This window comes from Kogia breviceps, chromosome 10 (genome assembly GCF_026419965.1).
Source record: "Kogia breviceps isolate mKogBre1 chromosome 10, mKogBre1 haplotype 1, whole genome shotgun sequence".
Classification (NCBI taxonomy): domain Eukaryota; kingdom Metazoa; phylum Chordata; class Mammalia; order Artiodactyla; family Physeteridae; genus Kogia; species Kogia breviceps.
This window is the reverse complement of record NC_081319.1, coordinates 17,972,039-17,999,781: the sequence shown is the minus strand read 5'-3', so window position 1 is coordinate 17,999,781 and position 27,743 is coordinate 17,972,039. Positions and strand designations below refer to the sequence as shown.

Genomic DNA, 27,743 nt, shown 5'->3' with positions numbered 1-27,743 from the left:
AAAGGAACTCTTGTGAGCCTTCTGATTCCCAAGTGTCTGAGGCAATGTCAGTGGCATCTGATGTGGCACGTTTTATCCGCTTTTCTTGAGACTCTTTATATGCAATGGGTTTGCCCCACCCCTTGTTATAAAAGCAATACACGCTTGTTGTAAAACAAATTTTTAAAACTTATAGGGAATATATAGGTCCTTGGACCAAAATCAAGATGAGATTAGCCATAATCCTATCAACCAGGGAAAAAGATTTTTATTTTCGTGTAGTCCCTTCTAGCCTTTTTTTCCCTACTTCTATGTTTACTTGCGGGTTGTCTTTTCCATTGTCTAAACGTGTATCTAAAACAGGTAGTCTAAGTGAAAGTGGGACCCTATGCTGAGATTTTTATGTAGGAGACTAAAAATTTAGACAAAATGTTGACGCCTACAACATTTATTTAAAATACAGAGATCAAGATTAGGAGACCGACTACCTGAGCCAGACTACCTGAGCCGAGATTAAGGGAGCACAAGCCCTGCTCACGCCCTAATCTTGTCAGAGGGTCCCCTCTGGGGTGGGGACATAGTTTTTCAAGGCATGAGCCTGCAGTATCCCCCTTTGCCTGGCAAAACAATAAAGCTATCCTCTGCTACTTCAAAAAAATACATCGGGGAGAAGCATTCGGATTTTAGCTAATTGGGCAGTGATAAAGGGTGAAGCGTATCTGGGAGTGTTTTTTAAGAAAAATTGTTCAGATTTTTCCAGATCGTAAGACATGTCTATGCAGCCACAGCTTCTGAAAGGAAATTCAGTAATTGTGTTAAACCCAAGCGGTTTATTTAGCAGAGATGTGATTTTGTGCTGACCCAGAGACAAAAGCATTTTATCTCTTACTTTAGTAGGAGCGGCCTTCTATCTTTAAACTCTTGGGCAATAGGTGGAAATTAAAGGCCGACTTGGAATGTAATGTGTACGAATAAATAGTTCAGTGGATTCTACTGGCAAGAAAATTCATCTTCCCACCAGCCTAAGAAGGGTCTCTCAAATTTTTTTTTTCTTCTCTAGGGTTATCTAGCTGTTAGCCAAGGTGTGTCTTATCACCTAGCTACAGTAGAGGAAGTTCGGTATTCTTTCCCCAAAGGAATCAAAGTTAATCCCTAGTTGCTCCTGTAGCTGCTGTTAGCATAAGGGCATTTTGCATAATGCTTTATTTATCTCAAAAAAAACGTGTGCGTAAATGATCTCCTTGATGTTTGCAACAACTTAGTGAACTTAGTAGGGGCCTGTATCGTCTCCACTGGGCAAATAAGGAAATTGTAATAGAAAGAAACAAATATATTCCATATAATTACTTTCTGTAAGACACACAGATGTGTATAAGATACATCCCGTTTCACAGAGAAATTTTTGAAAACAAAAATATTAAATATTTTTCATATATAGACAGTGATCTGAAAGTATAAAAGTATAAAAAAGTATAAAATGAAAATATTTGTTTTGGTAATGCAAATATGGTAAACTATATATTGGAATCCAGTAGGATATCATAGGTTCTGTAACAGCAGAAAAAGTCTTACCCTGAAAAAAATATATGAAAGTCTCAGCACTACCAAAGAATATAGAGGGATCAGTCAATATTAGTATGCAGCATCATTATGGTAGTAACAAATTTAAATCTAAAATGGTTGAGTAATAACCCATACTTTCCTTTTGTTAAGTTGGGTGACCTGTGGTTTGTTATTTTTGTTAAGGGAAATTACCATTATGATGTGAAACTCTTATCTTTGCTGTTGTATTTTATGTTTCCTCATTTTACCACTGAAGGTGACATCATTCATTATTTGATTTCTAAAGCATGTGGGGGGAATTTTGGGATTGTGTTTTGTACGGGGAAAATGCATTCTGTATCCCACAAATAGGATTTTGGTGAAAGAGCCAGGATGTGAAGATGATTCCCTGACTTTCATTCCAGTTTTCTTTCTCCTTGTTCAGCACAGCCAGCAAACCCCACAGATGTCACTCAGATTTGCTGGTGGCTCACAGACCTAAAGAAGTTCCTTTCCTCCTTTGGCAAGTCCCACAAAAAATCTGCTTGTAAAGACATGGCATACAGCAATTCCTTTTCTTTTATGAGAGTCAGGCTTACCCACAACTCTCAAATGTGGGTTCTACTCTGAAGATGCACAATAGGATTTCCAGCAAAGGTCAGTGATAGAACTCTAGAACATTCTAGAATGATGCATTATGAGACTGTGAAACCTTAGAATTTGGTGTGGTTTTCTGCCTGGGAATTCCTTTGCTGTATCCTGAAATGTTAGGTGAGTTCGGTGGAGCATTTAGAAAGACTCTGATCTTCTAATCCCCATGCCAAAAAGTGCTAATTATTTTTTATAGTTAGGATGTTGCCATGAGGCAGTGTTTTCTCTGCCTGTGATAATTTCCAGAAAACTACTACATTAGCGCCTTTGAAATATGACAACCACAGTTTTGATTCAGTGGACTCCTGAAACATGCAGTCTGTGGTCTGAAGTTTGCCAAAGGTTACATTGCCCCCCATGGCACATCGAATCTGTGGGACGACCATGAGACTGTGTCTCTTCTGTCCTCCTCTCTTTTCCTGTCCTCTCCTTGTTTCCTGTAAAATTCTGTTTAAGGCATGACTACAGAGTTCCATTGGCGAATGAAAGAACACTTTCTAATAGCAAAGTGTAGTATTTTTATATGCATGGATAATAGAACTTTCAATGGCAGGGTCACTAGAAATGCTGACCATATTTTTCTTGCTGAGTTTTTCTTTTCCCAATATAAATCTGTGAAATTGTGACTTACATCGGAAATTCCAGTATTTGAAAAATTAACTGGCTAGAAAATCTAAGTTTTCTTTAGCATTTAGGGTATATTGCTCCAAGATTAACTATTTATTTGAAATGTCTATTCCATAGTCAGTGTTTCCACTGCAAATTGTTGTGACTTTTACTGAATTTATTATTGAAATGGATATTTATACGGACTTATAGAAGTTTGTGAGTATTTATTTCATCGCAGTTACGGTGTTTAGAAAACAAGCAAACTGTACAAAACCTTATTCACAGTCACAAAATAGTGATCCAGTAATGGAATAATCACTCCAACCCACCCTGAAGATGCCACAACATACATACAGATTTAGGGTTATGTATAAATATTGCCTGATACTTATACAAAAAAGATAAATCGCATGTGTTGGATAAACCAAAATGAATATGATTTCATGACTGAATTCAGAAATATGTTGAATGCCATGAGAGTACAAATCATTATATCCTCATGTATTAGTATGGTAAGCAAGCTTTTTTATGTCTTTCTGTTTCTCTCCTACTTTCTCATCTTCCTCTTTTTCATTTTTTCCTTTCCCTTCCTGTCTTTGATGTTAGCTTCTCAGTGGTACCAAGATGCTTGGCATTAGTGGCAGAGCCAGAGCACCTGGGGATCCCTGTGCAGGCAGAACTAACTTCTCAGCCTCAAATCAACTCTTTATGATGAGAATTTTCCAAAAATTAAAAAAACAACTTACAGAATACGTACAGACACACACGCGCACACACACACACACACCCCTCGCATGCTTTTTAAAGAAAGACCCAGCATCTACTGTGCTCTGTGAATCATAGAATCATAGATGGTGACACCTTAGGTGAAATCATTTCACAATTGCCTTGCTGGCATTTAAAAAGCTGATGAGATTTCTCTGGCAAACAGAAATTTTCACAGGTCAAAACTGGAAATATTCTCTTGAGTCTTCAAGATAAAGCACTTTGTATCACCATATGCATGAACATGTAAGAATCAGGTGCAATTTCTGCTTCATCAGTTTTACATGTTTGTTTTGTCACTGAAAAGTGCACCAATTGTTTATAGCTCCCAAGGAGAACCTGAATGCATTTTTTATGTTGGAAAACTTATTTTTTAGTGATTTTTCTTTGGGACTAAATGAGCATATGAAAGAACACTCCAAAGAGAAGGAATTATTACAGCAAATTAAAAGGAACATAAGTATTATGATTTAATTACTATCTTGTCTTTTTAAATGCCATCTCCTGTTTTACTTTTTTTTAATTAAAAGCTTTTAAAAAAGTCTTGTCCTTTGGTGTTATTTTGGAAGTGTGTTACTTTTCTTTTGTAAGATTTTGAGTTTAAGATTTTATAATATTAAATAGTAATATTTAAGTCCTTCCAGCTATTAAAGAGACCTTTGGTTTAGCAAGTAGTTTAGCCTATTTTAAAAAATCATTAAAAATCTTCTCTGCTTATAAAATACCACACTATAAATTATGTTCTTTGGTTTTAAAGGTGTCTGGTGTTTGAGATACAAGGAAGAAAATTTGGAAAATGTGAAATTATTTCTTGAGTTCTTATCTCTTATTTAGCAAAATTGAACCTGACTTGTTAGCTACTAACATAATCAAAAATAACATACCAAGGGTTTTGAGTCTACGTAAAGGTTTTTTTCCCCCCAATACCTAGACTCTTAAAAATCAGCACAAGGTATTCTGTTCATCTACTGAGTTTCCTCCTCATATTTTAAAACTTTTTAAAATGCTAAGGTATTTGGATTTGTTTTTCTGGAATAACTGGGAACCCACATCAAATTATTATGTGAGATATGAGAGTCAGGTACTATATTTAGACAACATTAACTTTAAATCCTAGTTCCACCATTTCCTGCCTGCATGTGACCTAGGCAACCATTGTGAGCATCTTTGTGCTTCGGACTTCCCACTTACTAGAACAGGACAAGGATTCCTCATAGACTGTTGTGAGGAATAAACACAAAAACATGAAATTCCAAGATTCTAAAAATTCCTTGTTTGTGGCTTCCTTACCTCCAGTAAGTAAATGGCTGATGGATTTCTTAAAGAGTATCATATTGAAAAAATGGCATTTTTATTTATTAGTCTGCCATGGGGTCAGATGTTTACTTAGCAGAGGGTCCACAGGGTGAAGTTCTGCCTTCCTTGTCTTTTTAGAGGAACACAGGTGGAAAAGTTTGAAAATCTCCGGCTTCAGTAGTTTTACGATTCCCAAAGCTATCCTGTTTCTGTTTGGTTCCTATCACACCCTTTAGCTCTTCATCGCTCACAAGTAACCCTCCTGTCCTTGATCACGATCTCATCATGTTCCCCTGTCTTCTCCTCCTTCATGGTTCCCTAAGTCAGTCACTGTCACCAGTCCACCCCCTGCCTTATCCTAGGGACCTGCTCATTACTTGTTTCACCCTCTGTCAAATTTCACATCACCATCATCACGAAATCATCACGTCCCCATTGACGCACCCCACTCCTGATACCGATTTCTGTACATCTCTTCAAATTGCAAGTGACAGCACAAACAACTCAAACTAGTACCAAAAAAAAAAAAAAAAAAAAAAAGGTGTATTGCTTCTACCTCCAGAATATTCACTGAGTCAGTCAGAAATTCCTCTATTTTCACTGTTGTCTCCACTCAAACCATTACTACCTGGATTCCTCTCCTCTCTCACCTGGATTGTTGTTCTAATGCCTTTCTTATTTCTCTGCATTCAGTCTGGTCCCTCCAAACCCTAACCCATCCCCACCCTGTGTAAAGCTCCTCAGTGTTTCCCCTTTGCTCCTAGAATAGCATCCAAAGTTCTCAGAAAGTCCCTGTGTATCTACCTCCCACCGATCTCCCTGGCTTCATTTGAGTTCTTCCTCGCTCCGCTAATGTTCACTTATGCTAGTTTGTTTTTCTGTTCCTTTAGGAAGCCGAGCTCTTTCCCATCAGGGGGCTTTGCACATGCTTGGAATCATTTACCCTAGAAATTCACCTGGCAAATTCTACTATCCTTCAGGTATCGATTTAAATATCCTTTCCCTGTGGAAGGCTCCTTGGATGCCCTACATAACGGCAGTTCTGCCTCTTGTATTCCCTCCTATAATCCTGGACTTTTTCTTTGCGGTATGTGTTATGACAGCAACAATACTTATTTGCGTGAAACTCTGAGTTAATTGACTGCCTTTCCCACTAGATACAAAGTTCTTTGAGGGTACAGTCCTTGCAGTTCTTTTCCCCTGCTCTATGTGCAGCACCTAACTCAATGGCTAATACATTGCTGGTGCTCCTAAAATATTTACTGAATAGAAGTAAAGTGATTCTGCTGCACCATGAACTGGGACCAGTTCCTGTCAGTGAAGCTTCGTAACACACTATACCTATTTTGAATGTTGTTTCCAAAAACTATTTCTGCTACAAAGGTCCAGGGTGCTGGGTTATAATAACCCATTCTCTAAAGTATCATTAACTAAAAGTATATTGATTTATTTAATTTCTTGGAGATTTATTTACTTGCCCATAAAATGACTTGGTTGGGTCAGACGGTGTTTAAGTTCCTTTCTACCTGAATGCTCTGTGTTCACGTAATCTCTCTTTTATGTCTCTGTTGTGGACATTTGTGGGATTTTGGCTGTCTGGAAACGACCCCACTCCTGGTGCCAATTTCGGTACTAGTTAAAAACTTTTTAAATTGCAAGTAACAGCAAATACAACTCAAATTGATATAGAGGGAGAGAGGGAGAGATAATGTATTGGCTCATGTAAGTGAAAAATTCAGAAATAGCTCTGGATTCAGAGGCTTAATAGATGTCAAAGGAAATGTGTCACTCTAACAATGCTTTTTTTCATTAATATTTTACTGAAAACCACACATCCTTCTAGGATTCCAGCTATAAAATTTTCATGTCATTTCAATAGAATCATTCCATCTTTGGAAAAATACATTGTCTCTGAGTGCAGCCAAAAAATGGTATTGTCTACTTGGGTCAAAACATCAAAGGGACTTTCCTGGTGGTCCAGTGGGTAAGACTCCAGTCCCAGTGCAGAGGCCCAGGTTCTACAGCTGGTCGGGGAACTAAATCCCACATGCATGCTTCAACTAAGAGTTTGCATGTTGCAGCTAAGAAGTCTGCATGTCACCCGCATGCCACGTCTAAAAAGATCCCGCATGCTGCAACAAAGATACTGAGTGCTGCAACTAAGACCCGGTGCAGCCAAAATAAGTAAATAAATAAATATTTTTAAAAATCAAGTTTAAAACATGATAGCTATTTATAATGTTTCCCCTGATATTCTGCTGTTCTTTGCATGTGCATGGTGATTTAGGAGAAAGTCAACATAAAATTAAGAGGTTGTGTTCAGTTGAGATGAAATTTAGATAAAGTCAAGAACTAATTAGGAAAATAGTTGGTGTATTACATGTTGAAGTGTAAGCTTCTTAAGGTTGCTGTCTATTTAAATACCACAGTATGTGGCGTGTAATGGATGACCAGCACACCATGCCCTGCCTTATTTCCTTAACACTCATTATTTCCATGCGTGCCAGCTTAGAATCTAATTTCCAGTCCCTGTGACTCTGCCTGAAGACTCTCCTTTTCCAGTGCAACCTGCTCTACTTGCCTATGGGCAGGCTGGAAGTGTTGGAAAATTAACACATCTGGAAGTAGCTCTCAACCATTGACTGACGGGAATTGGTGGATAAATACCCCAGCTCCTTCTCCTCTCAACTCTTAGCTGTCTGTTCTGGAGTTCCATCCCAGAATTCTACACTGGGAGCAAGCTCAGACTGCCCGCACTAGTAACTTCCTTGATAATATATTCTTTACTGGCTTCCTTCCCTTCTCTGTCTCACTTCCCCACTCTTCTACCAGCCTTTCCTTGGATTTGGGCCCCACTGTACTGAAATCTGTGTTTCATCATCTGCAACTGGTGATTTTTTTATATGAGTGAAGTAATTGAATTTCAATAATACTTATGATCTTATTTTACTTATTATGAGAATTCTTCTTCTTCCTTGTCCTCCTCCCTCTCCCCCAGCTTAGATCCCCAAATGCTTTGAATTCTATTATCCATTATTTTCCTTTTTAAGCTATGCATTTTAAATGCATCGTATTTTAGGCTAGGATTTTTGTTTTGTTTTTGCGTTTATGACTTGTGTTTAGCTAGTCATTAATATTTTTGTACAACTTCGTTAGGGTATAATTGAAATGCAGTGAACTACTTATATTTAAAAGGTACAACTTGATTGATTGTAATTTATGTATGCTCCCTTGAAACCATCTTCACAATCAAGATAACAAATAGTTCCATCACCCCTAATAGCCTTTTCATACCCCTTTCAATCCATCCGTTCCTCCACCCCTGTTCCCAGCTAACAGTTGATCTAATTCTTGTTACTATACATGAGTTTGCATGTTCTAGGATTTTACATAAAAGCAATCATACATCATGTACTCTTTTTGCTTGGCTTTTTTCACTCAACATCATTGAGATTCATCCATATTATTGCACGTATCCATAGTTCATTCCTTTTTATTTCATCCTCCTCTTGATGGATTTGCTTGTCTCCAGTTTTTGGCTATTACAAATAAAGCTGTTATGGACATTCTTGAACATGTCTTTCGACATATTTTTCCATTTCTGTTGGGTAAAATTTAGGATTGGAATGTCTGAGCTCTATGGTAAATGTATGTTTAACTTTTCAAGAAACTGCTAAACTGTTTACCAAGTTTGTTGTACCGCTTACACTTTCACTAGCAGTTCCTGTTTCTCCACGTGCTTGCCAAGATTATGTGGACAATCTTTTTAATTTTCCCCAGTCTAGTGAGTATGAAGTGCTATCTCACTGTGGTTTTAAGTTGCATTTTCCTAGTGTCTAATGATGTTTAGCATCCTTTCATGTGTGTATTTGACGTTCATATGTTTTCACTGGTAAAAGGTCTGTTCAAACCTTTTGCCCATTTTAAATTTTTATTATTTATTTATTTATTTATGGCTGCATTGGGTCTTTGTTGCTGCGCGTGGGCTTTCTCCAGTTGCCGCGAGCAGGGGCTGCTCTTTGTTGCGCTACGTGGGCTTCTTATTGCGGTGGCTTCTCTTGTTGTGGAGCATGGGCTCTAGGCACGTGGGCTTCAGTAGTTGTGGCACACGGGCTTAGTTGCTCTGTGGCATGTGGGATCTTCCCGGACCAAGGATCGAACCCATGTGCCCTGCATTGGCAGGCGGATTCTTAACCACTGCACCAGGGAAGCCCCCAAAGCTGTGTGTTTCAAACCACAATCAATTTAAAAAGTCACAGCCAGCTTTAAAAAAAGAATAGAATAGCAGAGTACATGTTAAGGTAAGTATTATTTTATAAAATCGTATGTTAATTTTATGTAATATATCAGTATATGTTTATTGGGTTGCAATATAAAATGAATTTTTTCTACTGGTTTAGGTCAAAAAGGTTTTCATGCTCCTATGTTAGAGATATGTACAAAGTGTCAGGCAATCGGATGAAAGGAGCAACAAATGTCTAGCAGAGGGATGGGGAACATTCAACACAGAAGGGATAACATTTGAGCAGGGTCTAAAGGGAATGCTTGGGGGAAGGGCATTACAGGGAGAAGGGACAGCATGTGCAAAGGCCAGCAAGTGCACAGTCATGACAAGTTCTAGCAACGATGAGAACTTTTCTGTGCCGAGAGCAAAGAATGCTAGGGGTTGGCCTAGGGCAGAGAGTGGGTGGACCAAGATGAGGCCAGAGAGATAGGCTGGGAGATATTAGGAAGAACACTTACAGAATACTAGCAAGATTAGCTTTAGTCCCTGGGCCTGTGTTTCTCAAAGTGTGGTCCCAGGGATCACCTTTATTAGAATCACCCTGGACCGTGGTGCTTAAAACATGGTTCCTGGACCAGTAGCATCCATATTACTTGGGAACTTGTTAGAAATGAAGATTCTGGGGGGGGCTTCCCTGGTGGCGCAGTGGTTAAGAATCCGCCTGCCAATGCAGGGGACACGGGTTCGAGCCCTGGTCCGGGAAGATCCCACGTGCCATGGTGCAACTAAGCCTATGTGCCACAACTACTGAGCCTGCGCTCTAGGGCCCACGTGCTGCAACTACTGAGCCCACATGCTGCAACCACTGAAGCCCGTGCACCTAGAGTCCGTGCTGTGCAACAAGAGAAGCCACGGCAATGAGAAGCCCGCACACCGCAATGAACAGTAGCCCGCGCTCGCCGCAGCTAGAGAAAGCCCGCGCGCAGCACCGAAGACCCAACGCAGACAAAAATAAAAATTAAACAAACAAGCAAAGAAGAGTCAAAGATTCTGGGGCTCCACCCCAGGCCTACTGAATCAGAAACTTTAGAAGTGGAGCCCAGTAATCTGTGTTTTCATAAGCCCTCCAGGTAGTTCTGATGCAGACTGATTTGAGAACCACTGACCTGGGAGTTTGATGAAATGGAGATTTCTGGCTCCTACCTCCAGCCTACTAGGTCACGATCTCTGGGGTAAGGGCCTAGAATACCCATTTTTATCAAGCTCCTCGAGTAACACTAACTCATTCCAAACCATGAGAATGACGTCTAGGTGGTGTGTCATCAGTTGTAGATTTTAGGATGCTAGAGGAAATGACAGGAACTGGAAATCCCTGAAAGAAGAGAAAGCACTGGGCGCTCCTAGAAAGGAAGACGAGACAAGAAACTATGGTGATTTTGACAAACACACATTGGAGCATGCCATCTCCTTGCTTAAAACATCCTTCTTTTTATCACCCTAAAGATGAGGACCAGTCTCGTTAACATGGCTTAGAAGGAGTCAGTTTCCAGCTTCTGGCTGCCATATACTTGCTCTGCTCTCCCTAACCCACCACCCTCCAACCCTCCTCCAGTTTCCCTGAACACACCTTTCCCCCTACTGTCTGAAAGCCTCTGCATCTTTAATTTCCTCAGCCCTTCCCCAACATGGATCATTTTCAAATCTCAACCCAAACATCACCTTTTCAGAGAGATCTCCCCTGATCACCCCACCCGAAGTGGCTTCCCCACATGGCTTTCATACCATATTATCCTGTTTGTTTCCTTCTTAGAACTTATTACAATCTATAAATCCTGGGCCTTTACTTAGTTGTCTACTTCCTTTACGTTTCTCTGTCCCACTAGACTGTAAGGTCCAGGAGACTGTGCCTTGTTCACCACAGTCTCCACAGACCAGTTTCTGGCATAACATACACACTGTCAGAATTTCCTGGGCTCAGCTTTATGTTCTAAGTCTGTGACTTTGCTGATCGAGGCTGACTCCTTCCCCACTTTCCTACTCCACACTTCTGGGTGGTGACACTAACAAAATCTACATATAATTAGACCATGGCAGAAGTGACATAGCTTGTGACAACCCAGAAGATAGATCCCATCAATGTGATTTGGAGTTGTCTGGAAAGTCTTTAGGGACTGAGTTGGAATAAAAGATGAAATTACACTCTTGGCAGAAAAAAAAAAAAGGAAAAAATATTCCAACTAACAGATACACCTTGGAAACAATAAAGAACACAGAGGTATTATTTTTCATACTCATCAGATTGACAAAAATTACTGAGTCCACAAGTCGGTGTACAGTGACATACTTTTGGAAGGTGACAGCTCTGTTTGAGGAAGTCCATAGGCACTGCTGATTAAAAACGTGCCTCTCGGGCTTCCCTGGTGGCGCAGTGGTTGAGAATCCGCCTGCCGATGCAGGGGTCACGGGTTCGTGCCCTGGTCCGGGAAGATCCCACATGCCGCGGAGCACCTAAGCCCGTGAGCCATGGCCGCTGGGCCTGCGCGTCCGGAGCCTGTGCTCCGCAACGGGAGAGGCCACAGCAGTGAGAGGCCCGCATACAGCAAAAAAAAAAAAAAAAAAAAAAAAAACGTGCCTCTCCAACAATTAGTGTCCTGGAGAAATGGTCATGAGGAGGATTGCAGTAGTAGCTGCAGCAGCACAGGTAATAATAACAGCATAAAAATGCAATAAAAGATTTGCCAAGTCCTGGGCTTCCCTGGTGGTGCAAGTGGTGAAGAATCTGCCTGCCAATGCGGGAGACACAGGTTCGAGAAGATCCCACCTGCCGCGGAGCAACTAAGCTCGTGCACCACAACTACAGAGGCTGCACTCTAGAGCCCGCGAGCCACAACTACTGAGCCCGCGAGCCACAACTACTGAGCCCACGAGGCACAACTACTGAAGCCCGTGTGCCTAGAGCCCATGCTTCACAACATGAGAAGCCTGTGCACCTCAAGGAAGAGTAGCCCCCGCTCGCCGCCAACTACAGAAAAACCGGCGTGCAGCAATGAAGACCCAACACAGCCAAAAAAAAAAAAAAAATTGCCAAGTCCTACCCCAGGATCTCTTTTAATCTTCAGTCTTTTATGAGGTGAATACTGTCTATTTTATAAAGGAGGACACTGAGATTTGAATTATACGAGGCCTGGTTTTTAATAGAGAAAAACTGGAGTAGCTGTATGTGTGATTCATAGATGACTGGTTGAATAATAATACTGCATCTATACTTCAAAGTACTACACAAAATAAGATTTTAATTAGTATATCTAAAATAAAACAGAAAGATCCCAAGACATATTGTTAAGTAAAAAACCAAAACTCAAACTGCAGAAGAATACGTTACCTTTTGAGAGAAATTTAAGCCAAGAAGAACTACTTCAATAAATGTTTATGCACCAAATATTTATTTTTTGAGCCCCTGTGGTGTTACAGACACTGCGCAAAGCTTCAACACACTTGGGACAAACCAGGGAACACAACAGTTTTCTGTCCTCGGGGTGTTTATGTTCTAGTGATGCAGAGACATGCAATAAACATAATTTAAAAAGGAAATGACATAATATGTTACGAGATGAGAAGGGCTATAGGAGCAAAAGAAACAGAGCGGGGGCTGGGGAGAGAGGAGCTGGTTGAAGGGTGCAGGGGAAGATGGAGGGTGCCATGGCACTTAGCGTGGCCTGAGTAGGCCTCTTGAGAAGGTGGTACTCAAGGGCATGAGAGGGTCACGTGGATATCCCAGGAAAGAGGGATCCAGGCAGAAGGAAGAGCTAGGGTACCATCCTAAGTGGGGAGTGTACACACTGGTTAAAAGTACACCATGGAGGTCACTGAGGCCCGAGTGCTTGAAGAAGGGCTGGGGGCAGGGGACAAGGTTGGGGGAAGGAGGGCAGACTGTGCATAGAGATCCCAGGCAAGGACCGTGGCTTTTACTCTGAGTGGAATGAGGGGATTGGTGCATGATCGGATCTTCTTATTAAAAGCCCTGGCTGCTGTGCTGAAAATAAATTGTAGGAAGGCAAGGACAGAAGGCAGGAGAACATTTGGAGGCTGTTGTAATACTACAGGTGAGACACGTAAACACCTAATAAACATCTGGTAAGATTTACCACAAACTCTTTTTTTTTTTTTTTGTGGTACACGGGCCTCTCACTGTTGTGGCCTCTCCCTTTGCGGAGTGCAGGCTCGGGACGCACAGACTCAGCGGCCATGGCTCACGGGCCCAGCCGCTCCGCGGCATGTGGGATCCTCCTGGACCGGGGCACGAACCCGTGTCCCCTGCATCGGCAGGCGGACTCTCAACCACTGCGCCACCCGGGAAGCCCTACCACAAACTCTTAAAGCTCCATCTAGCTGTGGTGGGTATTGGGTGAGGGAGAGCATCTTAAGGGATGTTTGCTTGCCCTGTAGTCTTTGAATTGCTTTATAAAACATTATCAGTTATTTGAAAAGTTTAAAATTGCTATTATTATTATTATAAATACTAATAATATTTACCCTGCCTTCTGGAATAATTCAGTCTCAAGCCAGTTAAGTGTGGCCAAGAAAAGTAGGAATTTGCAAGGGGGTGGGGGGGAGTAGCCTGGTGCAGGGTGTCAGAGCCCAAGACGGGTGAGAAAGGCAACTGTTAAAGGGACTGGTGATAGGTTGCTCGCATAACAGGGAGATTGATAGAATAAAAGAATATATTGAGGAGAACGGCAGCCAGGTTCAATGTTGGAGAGTTATATATATGGAAAGGGAGAAATCCTCCTGTGGTGGATTGGAATTGGAAGCTGAGAACTCATAGTTTTCACTATCTATCTATCTATCTATCTAGAGAGAGAGAGAGAGAGAGAGAGAGAGAGAGAGATGGATACAGCTAGATATAGGAATAAATATATATGTGGAGGGCCTACAAGCAATGACATCCCCATGGTCATGAGCACCCTAGCAGCCTCATCTAGGTTTCTAAATCGCATTCTCCACGAAGAGGAATTGGGACTTCTTGGAGAAATGGCTAATTCCAGGGCTGGGGAAGGAAGATGCAAGATGAGCCTGGAATACCTCTTTGTACCCGACAATACAGAAGTGCTCCAAGACTGATGGGGACATGTCAAAAGGATGCAGAAGCCAGCTTGAAGAAGGTCCCACTGGCCAAGTAAAGGACAATTTAGGTATCAAAATAAATAATGATAGCAATGAATCATAACCCATTGAATAAAATAGGAATCAGTGAGTGTAAATTATTATAAATAAAATATGAATAAATGACAGGAGAGGACACTTTCCTTTTGGTGGGATGCCAACTAATACATGTAAAAGGAACGATGGAATTAGAAAACCACCATTTGGCAACCATCATGGTCACAATTAATTCAGCCAAGAAACGTCAAAGGAGGCGAGAGCACAGGAGTGAAAATTTGATGAGAAACGGGATATTTACAAAGTTTCAAAGGACCTTCCCACAAAAATTGTTTAATTACTATAGTGGGCTGAATGGTAGCCCCCAAATGATTATGTCTGCATCCTAATCTCTGGAACCTGTGACTGTTACCTTCCTGGGAAAAAGAGTGTTTGTACATGTAATTTAAGTTAAGAATCTTGAGCTGAGGAGATCAGCCTGGATAACCAGATGGGCTCTTAATCCAATAGCTAGTGTCCTTTTAAGAGTAAGGTCAAGGGAGAAGTGATAGACAGAAGAGGAACGTGACCGCAGGGGCAGAGATGCGAGGGATGCCTGCAGCCACACGTCAAGGAACACCAGCAGTCAGCAGGAGCTGGGAAGAGGTCAAGAACAGACTCTTCCCTAGACCCTCCAGACGGAATGTGGGCTGCCTTACATCCTGATCTCAGACTCCTGGCCTCCAGAACGGAGAGTACCTGATCCTATGGCGTACGCTTCCCTCCTCATAAATTCCCATTTCGTTCACACGGTTTAAAGTGCACCCCCATTACTGCAGTCAGACTTCATGCAGGCATCCGCCCAGGCAGTACTTACTACTGTCTGCCAGCGTCCTCTCTTAACGCTGCTCTTCAGCCCAAAGTGGCTGCCAGTAGCCATCACACTGTCATGGCGCCACAGAAAACATCCCTGGGTCTTTCGGAGCACACCCTTCATGGCCCTTATTTCCAATAAAGAAACAGTTAGCTTTTGAAAGTCTCTGGAAAAAAGTGAACCTTGAGGATAGGTGAAGCTATTCTCTTATCTGTTTAGAAACGTGGACTCACCCTAATTTGTCCACCTTCCAACCTCAGCTTCATCCTGGCACTTGTTGCGATATACAGATAAGGACTTCAAAGCATGGATAAAAGGCCGTGAGAATCAAAGAGCCTCCAAGTCTTTCTATTCGTATTTTAACACAGCCTGTTCTGTGCCCTTCAGCCCTTGTAGACGGTGTGTGGATTTTTCTAGACTTTTCCTCAATCTCCCATCCTTGTTCCTCCCCACAGGCTCATCTCAGAGGGATGGCCCAACTCCAGTCTTCCTCCCTGGGGTTATCTGAAGATCCTTGCACATTTTTTTCTGACACAGTCCCAGCTGTTTTCTCTTTCCCGTTCGTTCTTCTTCTGTCTCTATCTTCTACCTTCTCCTCTGTGTCATCAGGCTTTTCCCCTCTTGTGTACTCTCAGAGGAACGGGCCAGTCTTCTTGCATGTTTGCATTTAAGGGACATCTCTTCCATTACACCCTGACTGTGCGGGGGAACAGATTCCAAGCACGCGTTCTCTGCGGTACCTAGGAGGCCCTCACGGACAGTTGGCCTGGTTAATACCGTTCCCTCTGCCTGGAAGCCTCTTCTCTTTTGGTGCAAATCTTTTCCAGTCTTTAAGTGAGGCCCTTGCAAAGAGCAAAACTTCTATCTCTGCCTGAAAGAGATGTCGCAGGCCTCTGACCACCTGGTTTGCATACTTGCCTTCTACTTTGCATCAGAGTCTATAATTATGTCTTATCTCTCCTGGTCCTTTGCAAACTTCTTGAGGACAAGAAAGAGTCTGGGCCTCTGAAACCAGTCTGGCTTTGAATCATGGGTCAGTCCCTTGCCTGTGTAGTTGTGTGACCTTGGACAAGTTAGTTCACTTCTTTATACCTTAGTTTTCTCTTATGTTAAGTGGCGATAATAATATCACATATAGGGGGACTTCCCTGGTGGCGCAGTGGTTAAGAATTCGCCTGCCAATGCAGGGGACACGGGTTCGAGCCCTGGTGCCACAACTACTGAAGCCCACGCGCCTAGAGCCTGTGCTCCGCAACAAGAGAAGCCACCGCAATGAGAAGCCCATGCTCCACAACGAAGAGTAGCCCATGTTCTCTCCGCAACTAGAGAAAGCCTGCGGGCAGCAAGGAAGACCCAACGTAGCCAAAAGTAAATAAATAAATATTTTAAAAAATATATCACTTATTGGATTTTTGCAAGGATTAAATTAAATACTTTTATACAGTGCTTAGAAGAATGCTAGACACATAGAGAATGCTTAATAAATATTATCTGTTACTATTAATATTCTCCTTTGTGCATTATTTATCTAGTGCTGTGTAACAAATTACCTCAGAATTTAGAAGCTGAGAACAATTATAAACATTTGTCATCTTTCATAGTTTCTGTGGATCAGGACTGGAGGTGCAGCTTAGATGGGTAGTTCTGACTTGGGATCCCTTATAAGGTTGCAGTGCAGATGCCAGCTGGGGCTGCAGTCATCGGAAGGATTTCCTGGGGCTGGAGGACCCACGTTAAAGCCATCAATCCTTTCCATTTGGGCGTTTGCACAGGGCTGCTCGGATGTTCTTGTGACATGGCAGCTGGCTTCCTCTAGAAAGAGCAGTCCAAGAGCCCAGAGCAGAAGCCTCAGCACCTTTCATGACCTAGCCCCAGAAGTCAAGTACCGTCCCTTCCACCACGCTTATTGTTCACACGGGCCCGCTCTCCCTGATTCACCTGGGAGAGGTCCACACTGGGCCATGAACCCCAGGAGGCTAGGATCTGCAGGGTCATTCGTGGAGGCTGGACGTCACATTTTATTCTGTTTTGCTCTAAGGGAGTTAGTACCAATAGGAGGCTCTAGCAATCGCAGACATTGGGAAGCATGCTGGCTAGAGAAGAATTCCAAGGAAGAAGGAAGAAATGAGCCAAAGAAAATATTTCTTCAGCCTCATCCCTGGCTTCTGCCCTTGCACTCTCAGCTTAAGCCAGACTGAACCTACCTGGCTCCTCTGTCTCATTTCAGCGCCCGTGCACCTAGGGTTTTTTCTCTTTGAAAGCGTCTCCTCTCCACTTCACTTGGCTTCCTTCCTCGCAGAATTCAGCTCTCAAGCTTAAACGCTCCTACTTCCTCTAGGGAAACTTTCCCTGATTCCCTTTGGCTGTCACTGCTGTGTGTACTTTGCCTCCTTTCATGGACCTTCTCCAGTTTTGGGAAGTTGAGGCATCTCCAAGTGAGGAGAACAGCTGATGAAAAGGGACAGAGCAAGGTGGAAGAAATTAGCATGGTACGTTCTCTAACAGAAAGTTCCAGAAGAACTTTTGGCAATCATGGAATCTTCTCTCAGTGCAAAAGTCACTAGCCACATGGGCCTATTGAACACATGTAATGCGGCTAGTGTGACTGCGGAACTGAATTTTAAATTTTATTTAATTTTAATTAATTTAAATTTAAATACCCACACATGGCTAGTGGCAGCTGTATTGTCCTGCACGGGCCATACGGGAAGACACCTGCTTAAAGAGAGTACTGGGTGGCAGAGAGAGTGGCGGCTGAGCTTTGCTATGTAGAGGATAGGCTCCTTCAGACTGGAAAGGACCATAATAGACTAAATCCAGGGCATTGAAAGTGTTGGCCCACTGTGATGATGCCACCCTAATACATGCCCTGCAAGGCTATTTGTAAGTGAGCAGGATGCTCAGAACAGTGAAAGGGTCTCAAGATACTAGGGACTGGTTCTCTGATGGCAAAATCCAGAAAAGCATTTTTTTTTGCAGGGGGGGCTTTTGCCTACATCTGCCACCTAGGTTCAGGGTCAGAGCCATTATCTTTTCAGAGGGTCAACACTTGTGATGGCTGTGTCCAAATTTGCACCTTCTAACACCAGTCAAGAAATAGCTTTCTGTCCTCCCTTCCTCCCTCTCTCCCTTCCTTCCTTTCACAGATTTGTGTTAGGCTTTGAGAAGAGAAGGTGGAACAGTTCAGTATCTTTTTCTTGAAAAGCTCACAGACATGAGAGGATAATAAAAATGTCTACACACTAGCTAGTTGCCAGATGTTCTGGATTCTACTGCCAGACTAGCTCTCCGTGCCTCAGCTATCCCATTTGTAAAATGTCAGGGCGGGAGAGTACTTCTGAGGTCTCTGCCCTCTCTAACTTCCTGGGTGCTTATGTAATGTAATCAAAATCATAATGATAATAAAAACAGCAGCCACATTAACTGAGTGCTTAAGTTCCAGGCACCCTGTGCGCTCAGTGCTTCATCAGCGCCGTTTCACTCAAGTCTCAGGGCTGTGTTACAAACTCCCATTTTGCAGATGAGGTAACTGAGGCTACCGGAGTTTAAGTACGTCAGACAGGGAGTAAACAGTTGAGTTGGGCTTTAAATCCAGCTGGTTCCATCGCCTAAGCTTTTTCATCCCTCTTCTGTGTGCACTGCTTCTTCTTCAAGGGTCGGTCATCGACGAGCTTTGGATTCAGGCAAGGAGGTATTTTTGCTACGATTACTAGTAATACTGAGTGCTTTTAAAATGCGTACTCTGACCGCTAAGTGTACACACTCTCACTTGATTTTCGAAGCCACCTTACAGGGTGGTCCATACTAGTGGTTTCATCGTACAGATGGGGAAAGTGAGGCTCAGAGAGGCTCAGTAAATTGCTCAAGGTCACACAGCTAGCAAATGGCAAGGACTCACACCCAGGGGGTCTGCGCCCCACCCCCCTGCCTAGTCCACTCCGTCTCCAGGTCGGCGCAGGTAGCTAGGGCCATCCCCGGGAAGAGGCGGGGCGGCCGCCCCTGCCGGGGATGCGGGGGACTGCCGGGGGCCACACGCCTCACCGCGCACGCGCTCTCGGGTTCCGGATCTGGGCGCGCCGCGGGCGCGAGGACGGCGGCGGGTAGCGTGCGCGCGATGACGTGCCGGGCGCCATGTTGGAGGGCTGGTGGTAGCGGCTCGGGGAGGTGCTCGCTCTCTCGGTCTCGCTCTCAGGCTCGCTTCCCCCGGCTCCCTTCGGTGCCTCCCCCGGTCGCCTGCGTGCCGGAGTGTGTGCGAGGGAGGGGGAGGGCCTCGGGGGGGTGGGGGGAGGCCTTCCAGTCTCCGGGAGACCCGCGGAAGGAGGCGGAGGCTGCGAGGGACTCCGGGAAGCCATGGACGTCGAGAGGCTGCAGGAGGCGCTGAAAGGTGGGGGTAGCTGCCCCCTCTCCCTTCCTTCTCACGCTCCGCGGTCTTGTCTCCCTTCGGGGCAAGTGGTTCCGCGGGGCCGGGCCGGGCAGGGGGGGGAGGGCGCGCTTCCCCGGCTCCCATCCCCCTCCCGCTTCCCCGGGGGCGGGGAGCCCCGTGGGCAGCTCCCTCCCGCCCCGCTCTGGGCTTTGTGTCGGCCGCCGGCGTCTGGGCTGGGGGAGGGGAGCCGGGAAGCTCTCGCGGGGGCCCCGGCCCCTCTCCCACTCCCGGGGCACGGGTCTTGGGCCCGCAGCTCCCTCCCAGGCTGGCTTCGTTCTCCATCGGGCCCCCGCACGCCGGGCCACGGGGGGGAGAAGAAAAGTGAAAGGTTTCGGGGGTGGGGGAGGAGAGGGGGCGGCAAAGCAACTTTCAAGTGTCTCAGGGAGCCTTTTTCAGGGCTTCTGAAGTCATCTTTCCACGCGCCCTCATTCTCAGGTGGTCGCCTTCCAAGCAACAGGCTTGAGAACAGTGGTTCTCAAACTTAGGAGAGCATGATTTCAGCGTTCTGAGAATTAGGCTTTGATACCCAGGATCATTGGGGGACGGCTACAAGAGGGAGCTGGTGTTTTCTTAAAACGCAGATTTATGAACTTCACGTAAACAGTCTGTGGGGTCGGGATCTGGGGTTTGTATTTTAGCCGGTCTCTGAGATGACTGTGGTCCTGGTGTTCCCCCGGACCACACTTTGAGAAGCACCGCGTTAGGGCTGGTTTGTGGCGAAGTTGAGTGCCCCCTTTAGGAGGGGTCTCGTTACCTGTGAAGAATGACATTTGAAATTGGAGTGTAAGAGGTGGATAGTTCGTTGAGAGGCTTTTTGAAATTAAAAAAAAATTTTAAATTGCTGCTTAATATGAGGAAGGACTGGGAGGAAAGTTTGTTGTTAGAAGGCATTGGAAATGGTTGGTGGACTTTTAGAAATTCTAATAACTTTTCTTTCTTCCTTTATCTAGATTTTGAGAAGAGGGGGAAAAAGGAAGTTTGTCCGGTCCTGGATCAGTTTCTTTGTCATGTAGCCAAGACTGGAGAAACAATGTGAGTTGAAAACATGTAATCGTTGTTATAGAACTGTGTATCCTTCAGAATTGCTCAGGAAAGGGACAGAAGTGTATTTCAGAAGCACTGAATACTCCATCTGTCTAAACTGCACAAGCTCCAGTAATTTAAAGCATTTGCTAAGTGTATATGCTTTATTTACTTTATATGTGCTCTGTAACGAATTTTAAAACTTTGTTAAAATTTTCTTTATGCTTTTGCGCATTTAGAATGTGTTAGTCTAGAAGAGCCAGAGAAAAAGAAGAATGCATGTTCCATTATGACTGTTTTTGGCCATAACAAACAGGCTTATTTCCAGAATTTTGTGGCTTTGATTCTGTTTCAGATTCTTTTATTGGTGGTATTTTCTCATATTGTCCTGTATCCAACTTTTGTTGTCATATTTATATATGTGGGTGCTTGAAGTGTCACTAATATTTATTCTCTTGAGCACTCAGGGTGATTATCCGACAAATTCCAGATGCTACAGTCTTGACTGTCCTGTAAACTTTCTAGGATAGCTAACTTGTTAACATACGCTCAGCATTTTATTAGGCTTGTTTCCAAATGCTGTGAATCTGAAACTTATACTCTGAAGTTAGCACTGTTTTCACAGGAACATTTCAGTTCATTGTTGTGTGTGTAGTTGTTTGGCAGGAGTTGTTTTCACACTCAGCCTAACTTTATTTGTAGAGAGCAGTGCAGATTTGGTGCCTTGTAGTCTTTGTGTAGGAGGCAGGGAACAGGAAGGGGAGAGGTTTTTGGGGGGGGTTGTTTTAAAAAGTGGGCTTTCTTTTGACTCCTCTACTTCATGCCTAGTTTTTAAATTCTTTTTGAGGCCTAATAAAAGAGTAAGCTTCAGCAAATGATGTATACTTTCTTTGGCTTTATTTTTTTTTTTATTTTTTATTTTTTTGCGGTACGCGGGCCTCTCACTGTTGTGGCCTCTCCCGTTGCGGGGCACAGGCTCCGGACGCGCAGGCTCAGCGGCCATGGCTCACGGGCCCAGCCGCTCCGCGGCATGTGGGATCTTCCCGGATCGGGGCACGAACCCGTGTCCCCTGCGTCGGCAGGCGGATTCCCAACCACTGCGCCACCGCGGAAGCCCTCTTTGGCTTTATTAGCAAATGTTCATTTCTCACAAGATTTGCTTATGGTTGCAGCATAGCCTTCTAATAACTGGCCTGATTTTAGAAAGAAAAAAAAAAAAAAACCCCTCTTTAATGGTCATGCAGACAAGCTGAAACTTGGTGCTTATTAAAATTACCAGTCACCTTAGGAATGTGACTGTGATGTGTTCAATCTTAAATGTCTATTTAGTGCTTTTAAAAAATGGAACCCTTCAGGAAAGAAAGGTAATTTTTCCTCTGAAGTATAGTCGCTTAGAACATCTTGATTTAAAAAAATTGATGCAGAATAACTAATTTGTATTTATATTGATTGCTAGTTGGTCCAAACTTATACCTCTCTACAGTATCAAGAGGAAAAGCATTTTACTTCATAGTTTTGATAAACAGGATTATTTGGAGTTAGATACTTAACACCTCTTACCAGGTGTGTACAAACTGCCATCGCTTTTTGATAAAATACTTTGGCTGTAAATGTATAGTTGAAAGTTTCTACAAGAAAGCTCTTTAATATCCTGTTTGACTGGATCACTAAGTGGCTAGGGAAATTCAACCTGATTTTTCTGGACAATTGTTTGTCCTGAGAGAGAACTTGAAAAGGTCATTAGTTGTCCCGTCCCTGTCCACCCCTCCCACCCCCCCCAAATCTTTAGGTCTTTGTACATTTACTGAGAGTATTTTGTATTAAAATGATTGGTGGTGTTAGATTCTTTATGGAGTTTGGAAAATATTTTTTAATTTACGATTTAAACAGCTGGTGTTTTTACATTTAGCTTTATTTAGCCGTTGTGGAGCACAGGCTCCTCACGGGCCCAGCCGCTCCGCGGCATGAGGGATCTTCCCGGACTGGGGCACAAACCCGTGTCCCCTGCATCGGCAGGCGGACTCTCAACCACTGCGCCACCAGGGAAGCCCCGTTTGTTGGTTTTTTGTTTTTTTAAATCAACATGGCATGCCTTAACTTTTGATACTGAAATTTGCAGTTTCTGTCATCATTTATGGCTAAACTGAGCTTTGTCTAACTTCCAAGACTGTAAATATGAGAATGAAAATCTAAAAGATAGCAGTTCAGATCTTTTTGAGGTTTTAGGATGGATGAGTTTCTTAAGGTAAGAATTCCTGGATTTTTTTCCTCATTTCTGTTTTTAGAAAATAGCTTTACTTAATAATGGTTATTTTAAAAAACTTCATTTATTGAAAACAGTAAGCTTCGTTTACTGGAAATATATAGTTTAGTAAATTTTGACATCTGCAGTCATGAAACTATCATCACACTCCAGATGGAGAATATATCCATTACTCGCAGAAGTTTCCTCCTGCCCTTTGTAACCTCCCTTCCCTGTGTGTGCTCTCCTCCCCTCAGGCAATTAACGATCTGCTTTTTGTCACTGTAGATTAGTTAGCATGTTCTGGAATTTTATATAAATGGAATCATACAGTATATTCTTTGTCTGCCTTTTTTTACTCCACATAAGTTGAGATTGATCCACGTTGTTCAGAAATCAGCAGTTCATTCCTTTTTATTTCTGAGTTGTATTCATTACATGGATATCCTACAGTTCTTGCTTCATTCACTAGTTTATGGGTGTTTGGATTATTTCCAGTTTTTTCTTTTTTTAAAAAACTTTTAAAATTTATTTTATTTTTGGCTGCCTTGGGTCTTCATTGCTGCGTACGGGCTTTCTCTAGTTGAGGCGAGTGGGGGCTACTCTTCTTTGCGGTGCACGGGCTTCTCACTGTGGTGGCTTCTCTTGCTGTGGAGCACGGACTCTAGGCGCGCGGGCTTCAGTAGTTGTGGCATATGGGCTCTAGAGCGCAGGCTCGGTAGTTGTGGCGCACTGGCTTAGTTGCTCCGCGGCATGTGGGATCTTCCCGGACCAGGGCTCAAACCCATGTCCCCTGCATTGGCAGGTGGATTCTTAACCACTGTGCCACCCCGGAAGCCCCAGTTTTTTCTTTATTAAACAAAGCTACTGTGAACATTTGTGTATGTATGCATTTTTTTTTTCTTGGGTAAAAATCCATCCAGGAGTGGAATGTTTGGATCATATGGTACGTGTATGTTTAACTTTAGAAACTACTGAGTTGTTTTCTTGAGTGATTGTGCCAATTTGCTTTTCCACCAGTATCATGGGAGTTGAGATCAGTTTCTCCACATCGTTTCTAACACTTAGTACATCAATCTTTCTCACCTTAGATATTCTAATAGGTGCCTATTGTATAGTGGTTTTAATTTGTATTTGCCTAATGACTAATGATGTTGAGCATCTTTTCATGTGTTTATTTGCTGTTTGTATATCTCCTTTAGTAAATTGATTCTTTACATTTTTGCTCATGTTAAAATGGGCTTGTTTGATTTGTTATTGGGTATTGAGAGTTCTTTATATGTTATGGATAGAAATTCTTTATTAATGTGTTTTGCAAATACTTGCTACCACTGTGTGGCTTGTCTTTTTATTCTCTTCACAGTGTCTTTTAAAGTGAAATTTTAAATTCCATTTTGATTTTTAAAAATTTCCTCTTTTGAAGGATTCTTATTGCGTTGTGTGTTGTGATCATTTGTTCTTGTGTGCTTTCTATTTTAGTCTTTATTTCCTGAAGTAATTCTTTCTTTTCTGATTCTTTGCTGTATTCTATTGCTTCGTTTTCTGAGTTTCTCTAATTCTTACTTGTATCATTTTTCTCAATGTGTTTAGCTCATTTTGAAAATAGTATAAGGTTTTGATCTGTTTCTGAGCAAGTCTTTCTAGCTTCCCTTTGCTGTCTTGAGGGATGTTATTTTGCTCCTTATTCTCCTTTTTTCTTACAACAATTTCCTATTAGATTTGACCTTGATATTTTTCTGTTTTGCATTTTTATGTGAAAATCGTTTTTCTGCACTTTGAGGAGGAGGCATGGTTCAGAGTAGCTGTCCTAACTTCACAGAGTTTGCTCATTGTTTTTGTGAAGTGTTAGAGTATGGAGCGTTCTTTCTGAAATTTCTAGGCTCTGTTCTGTCAATACTTTTATTTGGACCATGTCTTTCCTTCATCTCTGTTGTCTCTTTCTCTTGTCTTTGGGGTCTCCTCTGGATGGGAGCTCTGGTGGGTCACTTTCAAGAGCTCATGAAGCAAGACTTTGTCCCTTTCAGCCCTCACTGGAGGTCCTTTCTCTTCACTTATTACTGTGAGTGGACAAAACCTATCTCCGTTTCAGCTACTGTTCTCACATTGACCTCCCATGATTTCTTGTGAACACCTGTTGGTTATTTTGTGGTTCTCCTATATGTAGGCCCTTCCAGCTCACAATGACTTCTGTTTTCTCTTGTACAGATTCTGATAATGGTACAGGTCATGTGACCATAAGTTTTTCCTCATTAACTTACATTTTGGGGATTGTGAGATAACCTTGTCAGGGAGTTTTGTTGTAAATATTTTTGCTTATTGGTTTTGGGTTTGCTGTCTAGTTACGTTTGACATAAGGGGTTTTGGAGAGATGAAAAATTGTAGCACCTCTGCCATCCTCTCAGAATTACACTATTTAGGAAAACTTTTTCTTTTTTTTCTTTTTTAAATTTAGTTTTGGCTGTGTTGGGTCTTTGTTGCTTCACGCAGGCTTTCTCTAGTTGTGGTGAGCGGGGCTCCTCTTCGTTGTGGTGCACGGGCTTCTCATTGCAGTGGCTTCTCTTGTTGCGGAGCACAGGCTCTATGCGCACGGGCTTCAGTAGTTGCGGCACGCGAGCTTAGTAGTTGTGGCTCGCGGGCTGTAGAGCGCAGGCTCAGTAGTTGTGGCGCAGGGGCGTAGTTGCTCTGTGGCATGTGGGATCTTCCCGGACCAGGGCTCGAACCTCTGTCCTCTGCCTTGGCAGGCAGACTCTTAACCACTGCACCACCAGGGAAGTCCCTAAGAGAACTTTTTAAGTCAGTCCCTGTTAAGTTAGTTTCCTCATCTATAAAAGGGAATAATAGTAGTACCTCTTAGCATGAGTATGTAATACACGGAAATACACTGCTTCATAAACAGTGTTAGCATTATTTACTCAGTAATAGTAGTTATTATTGTGTTGATGATGCTTAGATTGAGTCTACTTTTTTTTCTCCCTGCAATTTCAAACTCTTTGTGTTCAGCAATTTTGAAATACTAAGAAAATAAAAGTTACTTAAAAAGTAGTAGTAATCAACAACTGAGATCTGCATTATTATAAATAAAATCTCCTTAAGTCCATGTGACTGTTAGATCTTCTGTGGCTTTCTTTAGGGAGGGAAGTTTGTTTTGTCTAAATAGTATCGAACTCTTGAACATTATTTCTAAAATGTCAGTTTCACATACTACCTTTGGGATTTTTTGCTACATCCTTATAGCATCTGTATAATTATTTACTTAATGCTCTTTTTGAGGTGAGCTTACTTTTCTTCAGATTTTTTTTAAGATGGAAGAATACTACAGATAGAGATTAAGCCCTCATTTGACCCCTCCCCAGAAGTATAATCAACATGTTGATTTCTTCCTCTTAGTTTTGTGAGAAATAAGGAGGTCTGAAACCAGTGGTTTGTTGCATTAGTTATATTTTTATATGTCATCTTAAAGTCTGTAAATACTAAAATGTTAATTAATATGAATTACCCATGTGCCACCTAAATTCCTATCATGTACCATTATCACAGTGGTACACAGAGGAAGCACAGTAGATTTTCAGTAGATATTAGTTAAGTGGTTGCCCTTTTGCATCTAAATATTTTAGTAACTGCAGTGATTAAGATAGGAACATGAAGAAAATTGTAGTTGTTTTCATTTGTTTCATCACATCAAACCTGTAAATCTGTTGTGTCATGTACACGGTACAAAATCTGCTATGTGATGCACTGGAAGCTAGATGTGTCAACTCTGTTTTCTGACTGGAATTAACTTCAAATAGTCAGCCTTTTTGGTGTGCAGGTGAGTTCATATTTTCCATGTTCAGTCCAGTTTTTAGGCTAGTCCTCTAATTTCATGAGAGTTCGCATGTGGTAACGTCATTCTGAGAAGGAGCATGGCTTGATTCTGAAATTAGCTTGTCAGAATTAGCTGTGTGAATTAGGGCAAATAATTTGTGAGCTTGTTTCCTCACTTCAGAAATGGGGTTTATACCATGTAGTTGCCTCAGCTTTTGTGAGGACTTGAATACATGAAAATATGTAGCTATAGATACTAAAATTTGGGAGAGGGTAAAAGTTAGAATTGTCTGTGTGTTGGGCATAAATAGAGTGCATTTGGCTCATGAAACAAGTCTGAGGTACTTAATCTTGTGGAAAGAGTTCTGGTTGGAGTCACGAGAGCACAAGACAGGCCTGGGTTTGAATTCCCAGCTCTACCACTTAGTTACTTTGTCACCAAGGCCAACTTCTCTGTGCCTTAGTTTCCGTATGGTAAGGTATGGGAAATAAAGTAAATCCATCTCAAAGGATGTTATGGGGATTCACTTGTACTTTATAAGTGCTTAACGCTTTGACTAGTGCATAGTGACAACCCCCTCCTCCCCATAGCTACTATTTTAGTCTCCAGTAAGTCACTTAAATTACTGTGGGCCACACTTCCCTCAGGTACTGAGTGAGGAGCTTATAAAAGATGATTTCCAAGTTTCCTTCCATTTCAGAAGCCTGTGGGAGTCTATGTTGTGGCAGTAGTTACCAGGGGTGGTATTGCAGTAACAGTGGTAAAGGGTGGGGCACAGGCACAGTGATTGTCGTTAAATGTCTGCTGATGGTGAAGATGTTACCTCTTGGGAGTATGTTACATAGGTTAGTGGTTTGGAGACAGTAAAAAAAATTGAGAATCACTTGTCTGTACTTGGATGAGAGAGACCAGTCAGTGTTACCACTAACTCATGAGAGCCACAGAGCGGTTCCCAGAGTGTCTGTCTTAGTGTTACCTACATGTGTGCCTTTTTATCTATATCCAGAGATCCTCTTTGTGCCTGCCAATAAATTGGAGTTCATAATGCTTATGGACTATTACTGGAAGCCTGTCACCAACTTCATGTGGCTTCAAAACATCAGTAAGATGAGGAATTTATGGTCCAGAATTTACAGTGGTTTCCCTTTGTTCTGTGGACTGTAGGTCTTT

The 27,743-nt window shown here is 42.6% G+C and overlaps 1 protein-coding gene across 1 annotated transcript in view; it reads left to right on the top strand.

The window, feature by feature from the left end:
• The window catches only part of PPP4R2 (protein phosphatase 4 regulatory subunit 2), a 135,635-nt gene that overhangs the window by 59,471 nt on the left and 48,421 nt on the right, over positions 1–27,743 (top strand). Inside the window, 3 exon segments of the mRNA XM_067043614.1 lie at positions 5,733–5,754; positions 5,756–5,822; positions 20,454–20,535. Coding sequence (XP_066899715.1) covers positions 5,733–5,754; positions 5,756–5,822; positions 20,454–20,535 — 171 coding nt within the window.